This window comes from Ascaphus truei, chromosome 4, assembly GCF_040206685.1.
Source record: "Ascaphus truei isolate aAscTru1 chromosome 4, aAscTru1.hap1, whole genome shotgun sequence".
Lineage (NCBI taxonomy): Eukaryota > Metazoa > Chordata > Amphibia > Anura > Ascaphidae > Ascaphus > Ascaphus truei.
This window is the reverse complement of record NC_134486.1, coordinates 362,590,363-362,611,096: the sequence shown is the minus strand read 5'-3', so window position 1 is coordinate 362,611,096 and position 20,734 is coordinate 362,590,363. Positions and strand designations below refer to the sequence as shown.

At 40.3% G+C, this 20,734-nt stretch overlaps 1 protein-coding gene across 8 annotated transcripts in view; it reads left to right on the top strand.

The window, feature by feature from the left end:
• Nucleotides 1-20,734, top strand: part of ASAP2 (ArfGAP with SH3 domain, ankyrin repeat and PH domain 2) — a 199,894-nt gene that overhangs the window by 169,001 nt on the left and 10,159 nt on the right. For 6 of the 8 annotated variants that reach the window (XM_075598335.1, XM_075598332.1, XM_075598336.1 and 3 more), the window contains 3 exons: nucleotides 8,667-8,734; nucleotides 11,241-11,354; nucleotides 14,865-15,120. In XM_075598335.1, the coding sequence (XP_075454450.1) occupies nucleotides 8,667-8,734; nucleotides 11,241-11,354; nucleotides 14,865-15,120 (438 nt within the window). The remainder of the gene's footprint in view (nucleotides 1-8,666; nucleotides 8,735-11,240; nucleotides 11,355-14,864; nucleotides 15,121-20,734) is intronic. The other 2 variants (XM_075598339.1, XM_075598337.1) reach the window with 1 other exon arrangement.

The window sequence follows — 20,734 nt, the reverse complement described above, 5'->3', positions numbered from 1 at the left end:
ACAGAAGTTCCCACAATAAGGCAATATAGACCGGCCGGTCACCACATGTATAAGAGACTATAGAGCATCACAGGTCTACATATATATGCATGAAAAAATTCTTACAGAAAATAACATGAGTGTTATACTGATAGCAGTAAAGAATATCACTAGCAAGGTGTAAACCTATTGCAACTCAGGTAATGCTAGGGCAAAGGAGACATACAGGTATGTATATTTAGTGACCCAAATACATGTATTAAAGCAGATGGGAAACAAAAACAGGGAGGGATATAATAACCCAAGATACTCAGCTCCTTGATGTAAAGATACTGCATACAAAGATCAGCACAGCACTGTCCACTGGAAAAGTCCAAAAATATAGGACTTAGTTGGTTGTCCAAAATAGGGCAGAGGCAGGCAGGATCAACAGCAGCAAAAATTAAAATTAGCCCACTAACGCGTTTCGGCAACTAAGCCTTCCTCACGAGTGGTACTAAGGCTATGTGGCAGGGGCATTTAAATAGTAAGCAGACAATTGCAAGATTCGCGCCAAAAAACACATGAAGCACATATAATCAATTTCATTACTTAATACAAGCTCCTAATTAGTATCGGCGGTGTTCCGGCAGCTGTATTGAAAGGTGTATTAGTGCTGAGGTAATCCCAGTATCCACTTCCTGAAGCGAGGTGTCCTATCAAACTCTCGCGAGAGTTGTGCACCAAGCTCCACACATGGGCACTTGTAGTATAGCAGTTGCGCCCGCCATCTTGGTTGTGGTCATAGGATTTTGCCAATAGTGACATCATTATCATGACTGAACAGTCTCACGAGACTTATCCCTTACATCCCGCACATGTGCAGTGTATATTGCTCTGTTACGGCGGCCATTTTTGAAAGGGTAAGGTAGCCCTCAGAGGAGTTCTATTCCTCATTGAACAATAGCATAGGGGCAAGTTCTCGCGCATGGGCAGCACATGTTGAGGTGCCCTGACATCTTATTCAGAGTGTCACAGCAAGATGATTTGACCACTTTAGATAGCAGTAGAAGCGTCCTTTGTATATTCATGACACCTTTAATTAACAGTGCAGCAGTCAACCATTAAGGCATTTGTATAGTGCATCTTTGGTAGGAATTTCATCCTTAAGAATATCCTCTCTGATTGGTTGGGATCCTGGTCTTTTTGTAGGTGGATACCCATACACATGGGGGGAATGGTATAACATCTGGACAATAGGGTAACATCTCAAGCAAGTGTCCAGATGTTATACCATTCCCCCCATGTGTATGGGTATCCACCTACAAAAAGACCAGGATCCCAACCAATCAGAGAGGATATTCTTAAGGATGAAATTCCTACCAAAGATGCACTATACAAATGCCTTAATGGGTGACTGCTGCACTGTTAATTAAAGGTGTCATGAATATACAAAGGACGCTTCTACTGCTATCTAAAGTGGTCAAATCATCTTGCTGTGACACTCTGAATAAGATGTCAGGGCACCTCAACATGTGCTGCCCATGCGCGAGAACTTGCCCCTATGCTATTGTTCAATGAGGAATAGAACTCCTCTGAGGGCTACCTTACCCTTTCAAAAATGGCCGCCGTAACAGAGCAATATACACTGCACATGTGCGGGATGTAAGGGATAAGTCTCGTGAGACTGTTCAGTCATGATAATGATGTCACTATTGGCAAAATCCTATGACCACAACCAAGATGGCGGGCGCAACTGCTATACTACAAGTGCCCATGTGTGGAGCTTGGTGCACAACTCTCGCGAGAGTTTGATAGGACACCTCGCTTCAGGAAGTGGATACTGGGATTACCTCAGCACTAATACACCTTTCAATACAGCTGCCGGAACACCGCCGATACTAATTAGGAGCTTGTATTAAGTAATGAAATTGATTATATGTGCTTCATGTGTTTTTTGGCGCGAATCTTGCAATTGTCTGCTTACTATTTAAATGCCCCTGCCACATAGCCTTAGTACCACTCGTGAGGAAGGCTTAGTTGCCGAAACGCGTTAGTGGGCTAATTTTAATTTTTGCTGCTGTTGATCCTGCCTGCCTCTGCCCTATTTTGGACAACCAACTAAGTCCTATATTTTTGGACTTTTCCAGTGGACAGTGCTGTGCTGATCTTTGTATGCAGTATCTTTACATCAAGGAGCTGAGTATCTTGGGTTATTATATCCCTCCCTGTTTTTGTTTCCCATCTGCTTTAATACATGTATTTGGGTCACTAAATATACATACCTGTATGTCTCCTTTGCCCTAGCATTACCTGAGTTGCAATAGGTTTACACCTTGCTAGTGATATTCTTTACTGCTATCAGTATAACACTCATGTTATTTTCTGTAAGAATTTTTTCATGCATATATATGTAGACCTGTGATGCTCTATAGTCTCTTATACATGTGGTGACCGGCCGGTCTATATTGCCTTATTGTGGGAACTTCTGTTCCCACAGTAAGCTAGGTTCTTAAGGGCATTATATCTTTTTGGGTCCATTATTATATGTTGCATTCTATGTTTTTCTGTTTTTTTTTTTTTTTTTTTGTCCATTGGGTTTTTTTATTATTCATTAGTCAGGCAGGCTCTCCAGTTAGTTGTTTGTATGTCTGTTATTTTTTTCTAATTTAATTAAAGTACCCCTTTTATTCTTTGCAAACATTTGTCTGAGTGCTATTTTAGAGGGGTTTTTTTTGTGTTTCCATATCTATCTCCTTCCTCTAGCACCACCTACAGCTTACATTTTTGTTATAACTATTTCAGATATATTTTTCTGACTTAGGTAGGTTTAGACCTTGCTTCACTTATTGGTAGTGATGCGGTATTCGCTTCTTTGTGTATACTATATATATATATATATATATATATATATATATATATTTTTTTTTTTTTTTTTTTTTATGTACTTTTTTTACGCTATGGGGCGTGCGCTCTCTCTTCTTTTTCATATATACTGTATATATATATATATATATATATATATATATATATATATATATATATATATGTACAGGCAAACCCCGCATTAACATACGCAATGGGACCGGAGCATGTATGTAAAGTGAAAATGTACTTAAAGTGAAGCACTACCTTTTTCCCACTTATCGATGCATGTACTGTACTGCAATCGTCATATACGTGCATAACTGTTGTAAAGAACGCATGTGAAACAGGCTCTATAGTCTCCCCGCTTGCACACAGCTTCGGTACAGGTAGGGAGCTGGTATTACTGTTCAGGACGTGCCGACAGGCGCATGCGTGAGCTGCCGTTTGCCTATTGAGTGAGATGTACTTACTCGCGAGTGTACTTAAAGTGAGTGTCCTTAAACCGGGGTATGCCTGTATAGGAAAAGAGAATATATATATATATATATATATATATATATATATATATATATAAAAAGAGAAGAGGGAGCGCATGCCCCATAGCGTAAAAAAAAGTACATTTATTGATGGGAAAAGGGAAGGGAGGGGGAAGAATATCACTCACAAGGGTAAGTAAAATATCGGCATATGTAAATATTTATCACCGCCAGCCAGGTGTCTCCGCGTCTGTGATCCGCAACCTGAGCCTCACTTCACAGTATAGAAGAGCAACGGTACACTGGAAAGCCGAAAAAACACAGTTCAATGTCCGCAAGAGATCCATGTGGAGCCTCAGTAGAACCGCCTATGGTGTATAGCCACAAAAAAAAAAATATATATATATATATATATACAGTGTTCGACAAACCTATACATTTGCTCGCCCCGGGCGAGTGGATTTAACCCCCGGGCGAGTAAATATTGGCCCAAGCAGCACACGTTTGGTACTAGGTGGCGAGTAGATTTTTTGGTGATTTGTCAACCACTGTAAATATATATATATATATATATATATATATATATATATATATATATATATATATATATATGAAATATTATTGTGTGCTCATTTGCATGTCATTTCCCAGAATCCCTTGCTGCAGTATAAGTGCTGTGTGCTGGGTGATAATGGTGAAAGGCGGGGTTGCAGACCTGTCTAAGACATGCAAATGAGCACACAGTAATATTTCCATTTGCTATATGCTTTATGGTGGAGGGTTTTTGTCACTTTTTTTACCCACCATATCTTAACTAAGTATATATATATATTTACTCCATGGTGTAATAAATTATAAAATAATTTAACATAGCATCTAAGAGGGGTGCGATATACAATATATATATATATATATATATATATATATATATATATATATATATATATATATATATATATATATATATATATATATATATATATATATATATATATATATATATATATATATATATTATAGCGTCTAAGAGTGGTGCGATATACAATATATATATATATATATATATATATATATATATATTGTTATTATAAGGAACATTTTTGAGAATGCCACATTAACTGTTAGATTACATGAAGATACAAGATGAGGATCAGCAAGAGAGTGCAACAGGAAGTCTTCATGTCAGCAAAGCTTTTCACAACCACGCAAAGAATTGTTCAAGAAGTTAAATTGGGAAGCAAAAGAAATCAAAATAAATGGTGAATGCTGGTAACGTATAGATTTGCAGATGGCCTTGTTGTTTATGCCCCGAGTATAGAAGACCTCCATCAACAAATCAGAGAACTCCCCGAAGCAAGTAAGAAGATGGGACTTCATATTAATCTCACCAAAGTTATGTGTAATAAATGTGTGAACTCTACAAAGATCAAAATAAATGGAATAAAACTAGAAGGCTATTAGTCAGAGACTGTCTGTCTACATTATCCAGCAAGTCTTAATGGATAGCAACGTTTCAAATTAAATCAATAGGAGAAAAAATGGGATGTAGCGCATTTTGAAGAAACAAGATAATCTTGCAAGAGAACATTTCAATTTGCCTCAAAAAGAAAGTGATAGACCAGTGCATCATCCTGCCCGTGATCACGTATGGATGTGAAACCTGAACCCTACATGCAAAGACAATTTAGAAGCTTCAGACAACTCAAAGAAGTAGGGAGAGATTGTATACTGGGTATTACCTGAGAAGACAGGAAAAAAGAACAAGTGGGTTTGAAACCAACCAAAAGTCTGTGACAATCACAAGGGTGAAGATTTTCAAATGGCAGTGGGACGGATACATCAGAAGAAGAAATTACCGTTGTTGAACATGTATGGTACTCAACTGGATTCTAAGGGATATCAAAAGAACAAGATGACGACCAAAAAGTAAAACTGTAGTTCTTAATGACCCTCTCTCCAAAATGTGCGACCCCATGCTATATAAAATGGACAGCGGAGGTCCGGACAGGTCTTTATTAAGTATATGAACCCGGTCTTTATTAACTATATGAACCATGTCTTCAGTCACCTCTTTATCTCTAACTTTTATGACAATTCAGTGATGCACCTAGCTGTCTCATCTCGCTCAGGTGAACACATATAATAATTATAGTAGGTGGATTGCTTCCTCCCTCCATCAGTTTTCTCCCCAGTACACCACAACCCGGGTATTCTGTGACTTTTCTAGGATATTGTTTTAAGAATGCAGTTTATTTTGCATCAGACTTGTGTATGTATTACCATTTCTTTTTTCTGTGCCTCCCCAAATAACAACAAAAGAATGTAAATAAAAGTTATAAAAAAGAATGATGGCAACCACATTACCTGAAAGATCATTGGGGAGGCCTTTATCCAGCAGTGGATCGACGAGGGCTGAAGATGATGTACAATCGCTAAATATTTTTTTCTTTCAAAAGTGGTCCCCATTGGATTTCTTCCCTCTGTTTCCACTCTTGTGAAGTGGGATTATATATTCCCAGCTGTAGTCCTCCAAAATCATTCCAGTCCATAGCAAAGTGATAAACATAACAACCTGTTTGATCGTAAATTTTCAGTTGTGTAAGTGTCTTTAGGAATTTCTCCTCTGTAAATGACCCACATGGACACCTAATTGTCTTTTATACCTTTGGTAATTAACAGGTTGCTACTCTCTTCCACACGGCTGGCTTTTGCAGAAACTGAGCAAAAGTAACTTTTTGTAGTATATTATTTGTACTAGTCTATCTCTACCAACCCTATTTCTGCGCTCTTACAATCTCTCCTTTTGGTTATTAGTGTTTGCCATTTTTCACATTAGTCACTCTCTGGTGGGTCGACAAAAAGAGGAATGGTCTAGTTGTACAGAGGTGGCGAATGCAAGATCGAGACCTGGCAAACATGTTTTGGATTTCTCTCTGATAGTTTTAAGTTAAAAATATGAGTCCCCTGGAATTAGTAACGTTGGAAATTCAATATAAATACACAAAGAAAATGTCCCCGGCGCTAGAAATTGATGGTCAGAATACCATATCCAAAAAAAGACTGTCCTGGGTGAATTGACAGTCCTGATAATGGAGTATTGCACCAGCCAATGTTCTAATAGATTAAAGGGTCCTCAGATTATGATACCCAGGTGATTTCTGTAACAAAAAAGACAAAAACACCATTGCACAGTATCAAAGGTCAACAGCCCCAACCAGAGGTGGAAAATCCTTACTTACAAGATACAATCTTGTTGGTTCAGGGGAGAGAATCTGTACACAGCTCCTTCTTCACCTCGATTTCCACGGACCCCTCGTGGTTCACGAGATGTCTCTCTTCACATCAACCGGCGCCCTCGCGGGAGCAGCATACACCGCAGCGGTCATTGGTGAGAGAAATAAAAAAGCCTAGTATACTCCGCATAAAACACTTTAATAACAATAGAAAGCAGCACTGCTCACAGTTACAATTTGTGAGGGCAAACATGCCGCTATCGAATGCCGTCCGCACCCTGTAACCAGCTCCGTGGGATTGAAGCACACACAGTCACGCGCCGATTGATGACGTCAACAGCGCAGCGCCCATGGCTTTCTCCCACACCAGAAGGAACACAGAGGGTGACCGGCTCGCATGCACTGTACTAGGCTCCTCCTCCCTACGCGTTTCGTGACGATATGTCACTTCCTCAGGGGATGTGGGAGCCTAGTACACTAGTGGCTTAAGTACAGGCAAAGAACAAATATCCGCCCTCGAATGGGCGGGGGTAATAAAACTTAATTGGTGGTATCAGGACAAAAAACAGCTAACACTGAGTGATAAGCTGATGGGGTCAGATCTGTCCTAGATAACAATCAAGACATTCAATTACACTAAAACTGAGTGATAATAGCTCACTCCTTATGAACTTTAAAAACTCTAATAAAAATGAATAAACATGCTAAATTGGATTCCATACAGATACATAGACTTAAGGATATAGACATTGTAAACCCATGCTGTCCAAACGAGAGAGCTATTGGATTTACGTGCTCAAAACCCTGTCTCCTCTAAGCTTAAACATAGACTTTGATTTGGCATCATTCCTGAAGGATCCTTAGGGATTATAATGTCTATGTATCTGTATGAAATCCAATTTAGCATGTTTATTCATTTTTATTAGTTTTTAAAGTTCATAAGGAGTGAGCTATTATCACTCAGTTTTAGTGTAATTGAATGTCTTGATTGTTATCTAGGACAGATCTGACCCCATCAGCTTATCACTCAGTGTTAGCTGTTTTTTGTCCTGATACCACCAATTAAGTTTTATTACCCCCGCCCATTCGAGGGTGGATATTTGTTCTTTGCCTGTACTTAAGCCACTAGTGTACTAGGCTCCCACATCCCCTGAGGAAGTGACATATCGTCACGAAACGCGTAGGGAGGAGGAGCCTAGTACAGTGCATGCGAGCCGGTCACCCTCTGTGTTCCTTCTGGTGTGGGAGAAAGCCATGGGCGCTGCGCTGTTGACGTCATCAATTGGCGCGTGACTGTGTGTGCTTCAATCCCACGGAGCTGGTTACAGGGTGCGGACGGCATTCGATAGCGGCATGTTTGCCCTCACAAATTGTAACTGTGAGCAGTGCTGCTTTCTATTGTTATTAAAGTGTTTTATGCGGAGTATACTAGGCTTTTTTATTTCTCTCACCAATGACCGCTGCGGTATATGCTGCGGTATACGCTGCTCCCGCGAGGGCGCCGGTTGATGTGAAGAGAGACATCTCGTGAACCACGAGGGGTCCGTGGAAATCGAGGTGAAGAAGGAGCTGTGTACAGATTCTCTCCCCTGAACCAACAAGATTGTATCTTGTAAGTAAGGATTTTCCACCTCTGGTTGGGGCTGTTGACCTTTGATACTGTGCAATGGTGTTTTTGTCTTTTTTGTTACAGAAATCACCTGGGTATCATAATCTGTGGACCCTTTAATCTATTAGAACATTGGCTGGTGCAGTACTCCAATATCAGGACTGTCAATTCATCCAGGACTGTCTTTTTTTGGATATCGTATTGTGACCATCAATTTCTAGCGCCGGGGACATTTTCTTTGTGTATTTATATTATTAATTAGATTTAGAACGGTCTTTTGTTAATTATCCCCTTGGCTGCATTTGTAGTCACACTCATCACAATTTGGTTGGTGTATACATATCTATTCACTCAAGTCACATAATATTATTAATTGGATCGAGCGCTGGTAGAGAGTTTTAGTTAGTTGTAGTATATTTTTGTTGGAAATTCAATGTTGGTCTTCTTGCAGTTCAGTGTTATTTGTTATGTCAGCTCTTGGGTAATGTGCAGTAAGATGCTTTGTGTCTTTTTGGTTTGCAGCCAATGAAGCAGGAGAAACTCCTCTGGACATAGCAAAGCGCCTGAAGCATGCACAGTGTGAGGAATTGGTATGTCTTGTAATTCACCATACACTCTGATTTTGGTCATTGCTGTTCTTCTCAACGACTACTTCAGTGCAGAACACATTTTCTTACCCGATTGCCTCTCACTTCATGGATGTAATAAGAATGAGTCATATGTATTGTATAGATGACACCTTTTTAGTGACTAACTGATGTTACAAGATGATTGCAAGCTTTCAGGACCACCTAAGGGTACTTTTTCAGGTACAACTTGCCTGAAGAAGAATGTTTACTGGTCCTGGAAGTGTGCAATTTTCTTTAACAGCAGTTAGCCACTTAAAGGTGTTGCCTCTGTGTTTACCAGAGAAGAATCAAGTTCAATTGTAGTGCCGCAGGAGGAAGCCACAACCTCCATATAATGAACAATTGGTTAACTGAGGAAGAAGTTCATAAGCGACTTGAAAAAATTAAAGTAAATAAGGCACCTGGCCCCGATGGCATACATCCAAGAGTTTTCAAGGAGTTAAGCTCAGTAATAGCCAAACCATTTAATTTAATATTCAAGGACTCCATTTCCACAGGCTCAGTACCACAAGATTGGCGTAAAGCAGATGTGGTGCCTATATTTAAAAAGGGAGCTAGATCACAACCGGGGAATTACAGACCTGTAAGCCTGACTTCAATAGTGGGGAAACTACTTGAAGGTTTAATACGGGATAATATTCAGGAATACCTAATGGAAAAACAATATTATTAGTAATAGTCAGCATGGATTTATGAAGGATAGATCTTGCCAAACTAACCTTATTTATTTCTTTGAGGAGGTAAGTAGGAATTTAGACCAGGGTTATGTAGTTGATGTGGTCTACTTAGATTTTGCAAAGGCTTTTGATACGGTTTCACACAAGAGGTTGGTGTACAAAATAAAGAAAATTGGACTCAGTAATAATATATGCACCTGGATTGAAAACTGGTTAAAGGACAGACAACAGAGGGTTGTCATAAATGGAAGTTTTTCAGGTTGGGCTAAAGTCGTGAGTGGAGTACCTCAGGGATCGGTACTGGGACCCCTGCTTTTTAACTTGTTTATTAATGACCTTGAGGTTGGGATTGAGAGCAAAGTCTCCATCTTTGCTAATGATACTAAATTGTGTAAGGTAATAGAATCAGAGCAGGATGTAATTTCTCTTCAGAAGGACTTGGGGAGACTGGAAACGTGGGCAGGTAAATGGCAGATGAGGTTAAATACAGATACATGTAAGGTTATGCATTTGGGATGCAAGAATAAAAAGGCGAATTACAAATTAAATGGGGATAAATTGGGGGAATCCTTGGTGGAGAAGGATTTAGGAGTGCTTGTAGACAGCAGACTTAGCAATAGTGCCCAATGTCATGCTGTAGCTGCAAAGGCAAACATGATCTTATCTTGCATCAAACGGGTGATAGAAGGGAAGTAAACATAATCATGCCCCTTTAAAAAGCATTAGTAAGACCACACCTTGAATATAGAGTACAATTTTGGGCACCAATCCTAAGAAAAGACATTATGGAACTAGAGAGAGTGCAGAGAAGAGCCACCAAATTAATAAAGGGGATGGACAATCTAACTTATGAGGAGAGACTAGCTATATTAGATTTATTTACATTAGAAAAGAGGCGTCTAAGAGGGGATATGATAACTATATACAAATATATTCAGAGACAATACAAGGAGCTTTCATCCAAAGGAGATTTCACCAGCAACAAAGGAAAGGGTTCTTTACAGTAAGGGCAGATAAAATGTGGAATTAATTACCCATTGAGACTGTGATGGCAGATACAATAGATTTGTTCAAAAAAAGGTTGGACATCTTTTTAGATAGGAAATGTATACAGAGATATACTAAATAAGTAAACATGGGAAGGATGTTGATCCAGGGAGTTATCCAATTGCCAATTCTTGGAGTCAGGAAGGAATTTATTTTTCCCCTTATGAGATAACATTGGATGATATGTCACTGGGGTTTTGTTTGCCTTCCTCTGGATCAATAAGTATAGATATATGATAAAATATCTGTTGTCTAAATTTAGCATAGGTTGAACTTGATGGACAGAAGTCTTTTTTTCAACCGCATCTAGTACAGTATGTAACTATCTACCCTATTACAGTTGTTTCTCTATATTATTATTTTTTTGCGAGAAACTGTTTTAATTATACAGTAACACGGTACAGGTACATCATTCAATGATTCATAGAGTATGCGATTTAAATACTTTTCTATGATATTTAGGGGTAATTCTGTATATGCTCACGCATCGTTTAGGCCGTTTTTATCTGAAAATCCCCATAGACTTCAAAATAGATTTTAATCCAAAAATGCCCCGAAAGACAGCTTTGGTATTAATAGAAAATGTACATTAAGGAGAAATAATGTTTGAAAAGAATTGTATGGGGGATTTACCCTTCAGCAGTTTAGTTGTCATATTCAGTGGGATATTTTGCGAGTAACAGTATTTATATAAGTGTACATATACTGACCAAATAGTTGATATGGTCATTCCCATGTTCCAGCTTATGCAGGCTTTAACTGGGAGGTTCAACTCTCATGTACATGTTGAATATGAATGGAGGCTACACCACATGGATCTGGATGAAAGTGATGATGATATGGATGAAAAAATACAGGTATGTATGTATGTTTCTTTTTAATGTAGATAGCTGAAAGTACTATACAGGCAGTCCTCGGTTATCCGACACAATGCGTTACTCAAAATGGCGTTGGATAGCGAAACGTTGTAAAGCGAAACACGTTTTCCCATAGGAACACTGTTTAAATGAAAGGTTCCGTTCCTGAAGGCATTTTTAACACTAAAATACACCAAATATTTCACGCAGGCAATAAGATAAGCAGCACACACATACATTATATAGTGTATATACTGTATTATATATATAATCTAACATAATAAATAATATATTATATAGTATAATATAGTATAATCTAATATTATATAGTATAATATTATATATATATATATATATATATATATATATATATATATATATATATAGGTGATACGATACCGTTTGAGCGAATATCAGAGACAGCACTCCACGAAGTTGTCAAAAAAGTTTTGTATTTAGTGAGACATAATAACCAACGTTTCGGTCCTCCACACGGGACCTTTCTCATCATCACCTTGAGAAAGGTCCCGTGTGGACGACCGAAACGTTGGTTATTATGTCTCACTAAATACAAAACTTTTTTGACAACTTCGTGGAGTGCTGCCTCTGATATTCGCTCAAACTTTATCGTATCACCTATTTGATTCATATAGGATTTGCACCCACCTTTATCTACCTGACGGAGTGCCTTGTTCTCATCTATTCACTATATATATATATATATATATACGCTCTTACGACGCTTTGCAACGTTGTATGTGTGTATATATTATACACACATACACATAAACAACGTTGCAAAGCGTCGTAAGAGCATTGGATAAGCCGTTTTGGCGTTGTAAAAATGAACATAGGTATGCCTTGCACAGCGTTGGATAAGCCATTCGTTGTAAAACTAAGCGTTGTAAAACAAGGACTGCCTGTACATATTGTTAACCTAGACCAGTGTTTTTTAACTTTTTTTTTTTTTGGTTAGGGAACCCCATAATTCGATTTTGAAATTCTGGGGAACCCCAACCCTCACCCCCTGTCTCTCGCGCACCCCCCCGTCTCGCCGTCCCCCTCCATCTCTCCCCCCCATTTCTCCGTCGCTCCCCCCCCTCCCCGTTGCCCTGTTTCTCCCCCGTCTCTCTACACCCTACGCTTCCTCTCCCCCTTGCGCGCGTGCACACACTCCCATTTACACACACACCCACACACCCACATACTCTCCCACTTACACACGCACTCTCCCACTTACACACGCACTCTCCCACTTACACACACACTCTCCCACTTACACACGCACTCTCCCACTTACACACGCACTCTCCCACTTACACACGCACTCTCTCTCCCACTTACACACACACTCTCTCTCCCACTTACACACACACTCTCTCTCTTACTTACACACACACACACACACTCTCCCACTCTGACTTCCTGTCCGGACCAGTCCAGGAGTGAAGCTCTTGGAATGTGTGTGTCCCCCCTCTGCGAACGTGCGTGCCGACCGGAGCAGGCAGAGAGGATAGCAGTGAGCTGCCGGCTACTGCTGCTGAGCCCGGGAGATGCCGGGTCACTGCTATGCGGCGCCCCCGGTCCTGGGACAGCTGGGAGGGTTGTCCCGGCTCTCCCCCACTTGTGGCCGCGGAACCCCTGAGGGATACTTGCGGAACCCCGGATTAAAGCCACTGGCCTAGACATCCACACAAACCAGAGATATATTGTAGGCCACACAAGAAAGTCAGCATTTTTCACTTGTTAAAACTCACTCAACCTAGTTTGTTTGGAATCAGTTGCATATTAAATAAATGAACCATTTACAGAGAATGCACACCAACATCATCCCGGTGATTGTCACCCTTTTTAAGGCCAAATGATTCTTTCATTGGAATCAAATTTTAACCCCTTCTCTACCATTCTGGTAGCAAAAACAAGTCTCTACATCTTGTGATTGGACAATACAGTGTAGCCACCCAGGTAGAGTTAAAAAAAAATATTTACCGTATGTGTACAATGCAAAAAACAAATTGCCCACTACCCGTTTTTTTGTTTTTTATCTCCGTTCACTGGCTCCTTCTCTGTTTTTATGATAAAGATCTGCTTGATTTTTTGGGTTTTTCATGTAGAGCTTTAATGGTTTTGATTTAATGCATATGAAAATATTTCTAATGAGACATGAAAAGTAAAATGTGCTGAATATTGTTTAGAACTCTAGTCAAAACGCGTAGGCCATGCACACCAAAATAATTAAAACATTCAAAAAGGAAATAAAGCAAAGAAAAAAGAGGTTCTGGGGTGAACAAAACTTTTGTTTGTCCAAAAGCGAGCTGATCTCGGAAAATACAGCTCAACCCCGTTATAACGCGATCCGTTACAACGCGAATTCGCTTATAACGCGATGCAAGCGGGGCTCCCAATTTTCGTATTTATGAATACTTTAAAACACGATTATTGGTGTCTTAAATATTTTATTGTACAATACATACAATTATACATTTTTCCTAACGCGATCCGCTTATATCACGATGTGATTCTTTGGACCCCAAGCACCGCGTTATAAGGGGGTTGAGCGGTACCTATAGGCACTCCGGATTTAATCTTAAAGTTTCTTCATATTTATTACACAAACATCTTATACAGACCAACGTTTCGGCATACAAATGCCTTCATCAGGAAAACCCCACAGTAAGATGTTTGTCTAATACATGTGAAGAAACTTTGAGATTACATTTGGGGTGCCCAGAGGTATTTTCTTATACAGGATCTGAATATTGTTTAGAACATTTTCCTGTGTCCTTCTTTTTTGGGGAGGGGTTGTATTTTTCAGGAGTCAGAGCTGAATGATGCATTGACCCGATGTAGGACTGTAGGCGAGTTCAGTTGTATGCATGGTTGAGTGGAGGTGGATTTTGGGGGTGAGGGAGGGCTGGCTTTTACAGGACATAGAGAAGGGATAAGGAAGACCATGGGGAAGGGGAAGAAATTGGAGTAGTTGACAGAAGAAGATGCAGGGAATATAGAAAACAGATTCCATACATAAGCAGCATTATTCAGTGAACCAGGAGATGACAGCAAGGATGAAGCAAGACACTGTATGGAAATTGAATATGCAGCCGTTCATAAATGTCCTCTCTCTGGCCTCAAACAGTGACAGCGCATCTATAAAAGTGAAAAATAATGCACTGAATGCAAAACTTCACAGCTTAAAATTATAATTTGTCTTGAATTTCAATTCAATTGATGGTCACTGACCGCAGCTCAGCCGCCCTCCTCTTCCTCTTCAGTATTGACACGGTTGTCAGAGTTCGGCTGTGATTGGGATATTAAGCACCTCTTTAGAATGGCTCAATATCCCAAATTCCTGTTTATCTTCACACTTCAGTTTTTTACTTCTCTGGTACATGTGCAGAAATAATTCTGTGTACGTTTGGTCATCCCTTCTTCATGTTTATATTCTCTTCTGTCTTTTTTTGACCCTTATTTTCTTCTTTTGGATATTTTTTTTATTTATTCATCACACAGCAGCCAAGTCCTAACCGTAGGGAAGACCGACCTGTCAGTTTTTACCAGTTGGGACCAAACCAGATGCAGCCCAGCGTTGCCTGCTTAGCCAGGGATGCGGCCAATATTGCGAAGGACAAGCAGAGAAACTTTCTGCCGAGTATACTGCAGAACGAAACCTACGGAGCGGTACTTAGTAACAGCAACACCCCCAGTAATGCTGCGGTTCCTACTACAACAAGCGCGCCTCCTTTACCGCCAAGAAACATCGGCAAAGGTGAGGCAAGGACTGAAGTTTTGTTGTTTGGTTTTAGGATCCTCATGTAAAACTGTATGGTTGCCTATGGTGTGTTTAACCCTTTAACTGCCAGAGAACCCTTATGCGATGCTGGTCCCTCTGGCAGTGGAATAGTTACAGCAGCAATCCCGCCTACCTAAACAGGAAGGGAACCAGGAGTCTTATGGAGCGGAACCATGTTCATTTCAGCTCCAGGAATCTCTCTGGTTCCCGAGATACAAGCCGGTGAAGTTACCAGTATTACTTCCCGGTTTCAGATGGGTATCCAATAGGATGATGTTGCAGCTTCCTGTTGGCCTGCATGACACAGCAGATTTGAACGGTCATTTTGTTTCTTTTTGAGATACAGAGAGACCTGTAACTTCACTGGTAGGAATCTGGGAAACTGGGGGATCCACAGCGCTGACAATAGTGTGGTTCAGCTCCAGTGATCCCCTGGGTTCCATGCTGGAAAGAAAAAAAGTAGGGGGGATTGTTTTTTTTTATATGTTTTGCACTAATGCAACATAACTAATGAGAGTGCATAGAATCTGCCTTTCTAACAGGTAGAATGACCTGTACGTGGAGTGTTAGAAATGCTAGTCGGCTCTAAGATGGAAACGGGTCACACTGTACATCATTTGTATAGTGTATAGTTTACATTGGAATAAGTAAGACCGATGCCCTGCTTATCAGCTGTAGTCTGAAGTCAGGGTTGTGGTATTCTAGTATCCAAAAAAGCCAGCATCATTTTATGGAAAAGATAAGACTTGCATGCGCTTTCCTAGCCATGAACATGGCCTACTTCAGTGGTCAATGGTTTGACCCAAGACTGGACTAACCTTTAGGATACTGGTATTATTACAATAGAAAAAATCTACTGACAGGATGTGTGGTGCCTGTAAATTTGTATGCTTTTATTTTTTTAAACTTATATTTTTATTAGATTTTTCAAACATAAATGAGAAAGGAAAGGGTACAAAAAAAGGGGGAGGTGGAGGGCGACAACCATTTTGTATCACATTTCTTACAAACACAACAGTCACATTACAAATCATACAACATTTGATAAACACCATATTATACACTCCGCACTCCCAGACCTTCTCTCCTTCTGGGGTCATACCCCAACCAACATCCCAGGGCTCCCACACTCTATCGTACTTCTTTGTGGTATGATTCAGGAATGAGGTAAGTTTCTCCATTAATTGAACATCATTGACTCTTCTAATAGCCTCTCTTCCGGAGGGCGGGAGTGTCTTTTTCCACGCTGCTGCTACAGCGCATCTAGTCGCCGTTAGAATATGCAGAATCAATTTAAGTGTATAGTGGTTCACATCCTCCATTGGTTTAGCCAGAATGATTAGAATTGGATCTAACGGGATCTTGATATGTCACATCCTTTTTAGTTTCAGAAAGGTCCTCCAGTACGTCTGCATTACTGGATAGTACCACCAAATATGTGCCAGATCTCCTCTATCTGTCCACATCCCCTCCAACATCTCTCAGAGGTCCCCGGGAACATCTGCTTTAACCTTTTGGGGGTGTAATACTAACGTAACATAATTGTATATATACTGTATTATCTTTTGTTACCATACATACTGTATAGAGGTTTTACCCGCATTATCCCATATATATTCCCAGTCCTCACCTGTTATTTTGGTCTGGAAATCCAGAGCCCACTGGTCCATATATTTATGGGGCGGGGTATCCTTTTTTTAAATTAGGCCCTGGTACAAAGATGATATCGGACCTCTTTGATATTTTTTTGTTTTGCATAGATCTTCAAATCGTGTATATCTAGGAAATTCCTCGTCATTAAAGCCCTGACACACAAAATGTCGGACCTGTATATACTTAGGGGTAGACCGTACTTTTTCATCAGTTCCTCAAACGTCATTAGCTTATCTTTTTCTAGCAAATCTCCTACATCCAGAATTCCTCTATTTCTCCACATTTCAAAACCCTGTCCATAAAGACCCGGGATTAACCCTGGATTGCCGAACAGAGGCACGAGCCTAGAAGGGGTTGAAATAACTTTATACAGTACTTCTTTTTTGCCATCTGCCAGACTTCCAGAGTAAATCCAATTACTGCTTGTCTCCCAGGCCCAGTCCCAGGGCCCGACCATAGTAAAGAAGACAGACTAACCGGGTTTTTAAGTGAGCTCTCCAAATCCACCCAGTCATAGACCCCTCTCAGAGTGCCAATAAACCATTTGTTTCATATGAGAGGCTATATAATATTTTAGAATATTTGGAACTGCCATACCACCTCCTTTCTTAGCTTCCAACATAATAGACCTAGCTATTCTCGGTTGTTTGTGTTTCCAAATAAATTGCATAATTTGGTTCTGAATATCTTTTATATTTGAATGCGGGATAGGTATCGGTAATGTCTGAAAATAATACGAAGATCTAGGAAGAATATTCATCTTAACCGCAGCTATACGCCCTATCCAGGAAATACAATGAGAATTCCTGGCTTGTAGATCTTTTTTTTATCTTTGAGAAAAGGTCAGGGTAATTATATTTATATAATAAATTATAGTCTTTGGTAAGATAAATCCCCAGATACTTCAAATGGGTCTTTTTTCAATTATAATCAAAATGCTGTTTAAGAACCTCAACTTCCTTTTCAGTTAACGTAAAATTTAGAGCTACCGACTTTCCCATATTGACTTTATACCCAGATTACTCACCAAACCCCCGGAGGGTGGATTACAGATTCAGGAGAGATGTGAATGGGTTAGATATAGTAAGAATAATATTATCTGCAAAGAGCAATATTTTATAGCACTCATCTTTTATTTTGATCCCTTGTATGTTTGGGGAGGCCCTGATAGTGGCCGCAAGAGGTTCGACAGTCAGGGGAGAAAGGGGGCACCCCTGCCTGGTTCCATTCTTGATTGTTATCAAACTCCCCTCCCCACCTGGAATCTTCAGGGTGGCTGTTGGTGACTGAAATTTGTATGCTTTTAAAAATTAAAATCTGCAAACAATATGAAGACCAATTATTATGGTGCAAGATTTCCATCTGGAAAGACTAGGTCAGGAGTGGTCATCTGCATTCGTCAAGGGCCACCAACAAGTCTGGTTTTGAGGATATTCCTGCTTCAGCACAGGAGGTTATGTCATTGTCTGGTTTCATTGGTTTTTGATTGCTCTTGAGGACTGGAGGTGACCACTCCTGCTATAGGTCATCAATACATTGAAGATAGAAGGGGTGATAGAGATAATAGACACTACCCCGTACATCAAATGAATAATGTAATTGCAGAAGGTTAGTATTTTTCATTTAAAAACACAAATGATAGAGCAGGCAGCCAGGGGGAGGATGAATAACGATCTTTCAACTAATAAGACAAACGTAATAGCAACTTAAAAATGAACAGTCAAGAACAAAAGCAGCACCGTGTCCAACGATCTTTAATGGCAGAGGAGTTGTAAGGTAAACATTAACTTGTAATATGGACATGCATACATGAGGTGCTTAGAGCACATTACATACTTTACCAGTGACTGCAAGCCTTACCAGCATGGCATACAAGGCTGGTGCTATAGGACACGGGTGCTCAACTCAAGTCCTCAAAACAGCACAGGTGCTGATTGGGCCACCTGTGCTGAAGCTGGGATAGCCTTAAAACCTTCTGTAGGAATGATTTTAAAGTGAAAGCTTTTTTCTTTTTCTTAAATAACGTTCTCTGCAATATATGGTCACAACTACAACTAATGGCTCGCTTGTTACTGGTATCACCTTGTAATATCTTTACTGTTTACGAAGATCAGTATCCCGGATTAGTTTGTGTATCAGGTCACAAGGGGTTTCCTCATAGAGTGGGATGTTGGGTAATTTAGACCTGATAACTGTAAGGCTTTTTCCTGGCTAAACATTTCTTTGAACCAATTCCAATAGACCATATAGGTGGTCCTCTGTAATCTTGTTTGCTTGTGGGCAGTACAAGTGAGTATTCCACAAGCCTTCTATTCATAGTTAGGTAGAATAAATGGGGATAGCTGTGGAATGCTGTTGTAAATTCTTATAACCCCGTTATGTTAGTCCTTATAACCCCGTTATGTTAGTCCTTATAACCCCGTTATGTTAGTCCTTATAACCCTGTTATGTTAGTCCTTATAACCCCGTTATGTTAGACCTTATAACCCCGTTATGTTAGTCCTTATAACCCCGTTATGTTAGTCCTTATAACCCCGTTATGTTAGACCTTATAACCCCGTTATGTTAGTCCTTATAACCCCGTTACGTTAGTCCTTATAACCCCGTTACGGTAGTCCTTATAGCCCCGTTATGGTAGTCCTTATAACCCCGTTACGTTAGTCCTTATAACCCCGTTATGTTAGTCCTTATAACCCCGTTATGTTAGTCCTTATAACCCCGTTACGTTAGTCCTTATAACCCCGTTACGTTAGTCCTTATAACCCCGTTACGTTAGTCCTTATAACCCCGTTATGTTAGTCCTTATAACACCCGTTATGTTTGTCCTTATAACCCCGTTATGTTAGTCCTTATAACCCCGTTACGTTAGTCCTTATAACCCCGTTACGTTGGTCCTTATAACCCCGTTACGTTAGTCCTTATAACCCCGTTACGTTAGTCCTTATAACCCCATTACGTTAGTCCTTATAACCCCGTTACGTTAGTCCTTATAACCCCGTTACGTTAGTCCTTATAACCCCGTTACGTTAGTCCTTATAACCCCGTTATGTTAGTCCTTATAACCCCGTTACGTTAGTCCTTATAACCCCGTTACGGTAGTCCTTATAACCCCGTTACGTTAGTCCTTATAACCCCGTTACGTTAGTCCTTATAACCCCGTTACGTTAGTCCTTATAACCCCGTTACGTTAGTCCTTATAACCCCGTTACGTTAGTCCTTATAACCCCGTTACGTTAGTCCTTATAACCCCGTTACGTTAGTCCTTATAACCCCGTTACGTTAGTCCTTATAACCCCGTTATGTTAGTCCTTATAACCCCGTTATGTTAGTCCTTATAACCCCGTTATGTTAGTCCTTATAACCCCGTTATGTTAGTCCTTATAACCCCGTTACGTTAGTCCTTATAACCCCGTTACGTTAGTCCTTATAACCCCGTTATGTTAGTCCTTATAACCCCGTTATGTTAGTCCTTATAACCCCGTTATGTTAGTCCTTATAACCCCGTTATGTTAGTCCTTATAACCCCGTTACGGTAGTCCTTATAACCCCGTTACGGTAGTCCTTATAACCCCGTTATGTTAGTCCTTATAACCCCGTTATGTTAGTCCTTATAACCCCGTTATGTTAGTCCTTATAACCCAGTTATGTTTGGCCATGATTATACCCAAAACGACATGCGACACAGTGCGCATGAAAAACATTAATAAAACCAACAGCAGTGCACATACCTGTTGCGGTGTGCGTGCCGCGTGGAGCTGCGGGGCGGCTGTCTCCTGCGAGATCTGCAGATTTGTTCTTGCTGGCGACAGCCGTGTCACGTGAGCGGTTCCAGCCAATGAGGGCGAACCGCTCATTGCCACGCCGCCGCCATGCCTCCTCTCCACCAGCTCCCTGGTATAATCACTATGCTGCTCGGCGGCAGCGTTGGGTGACGTGT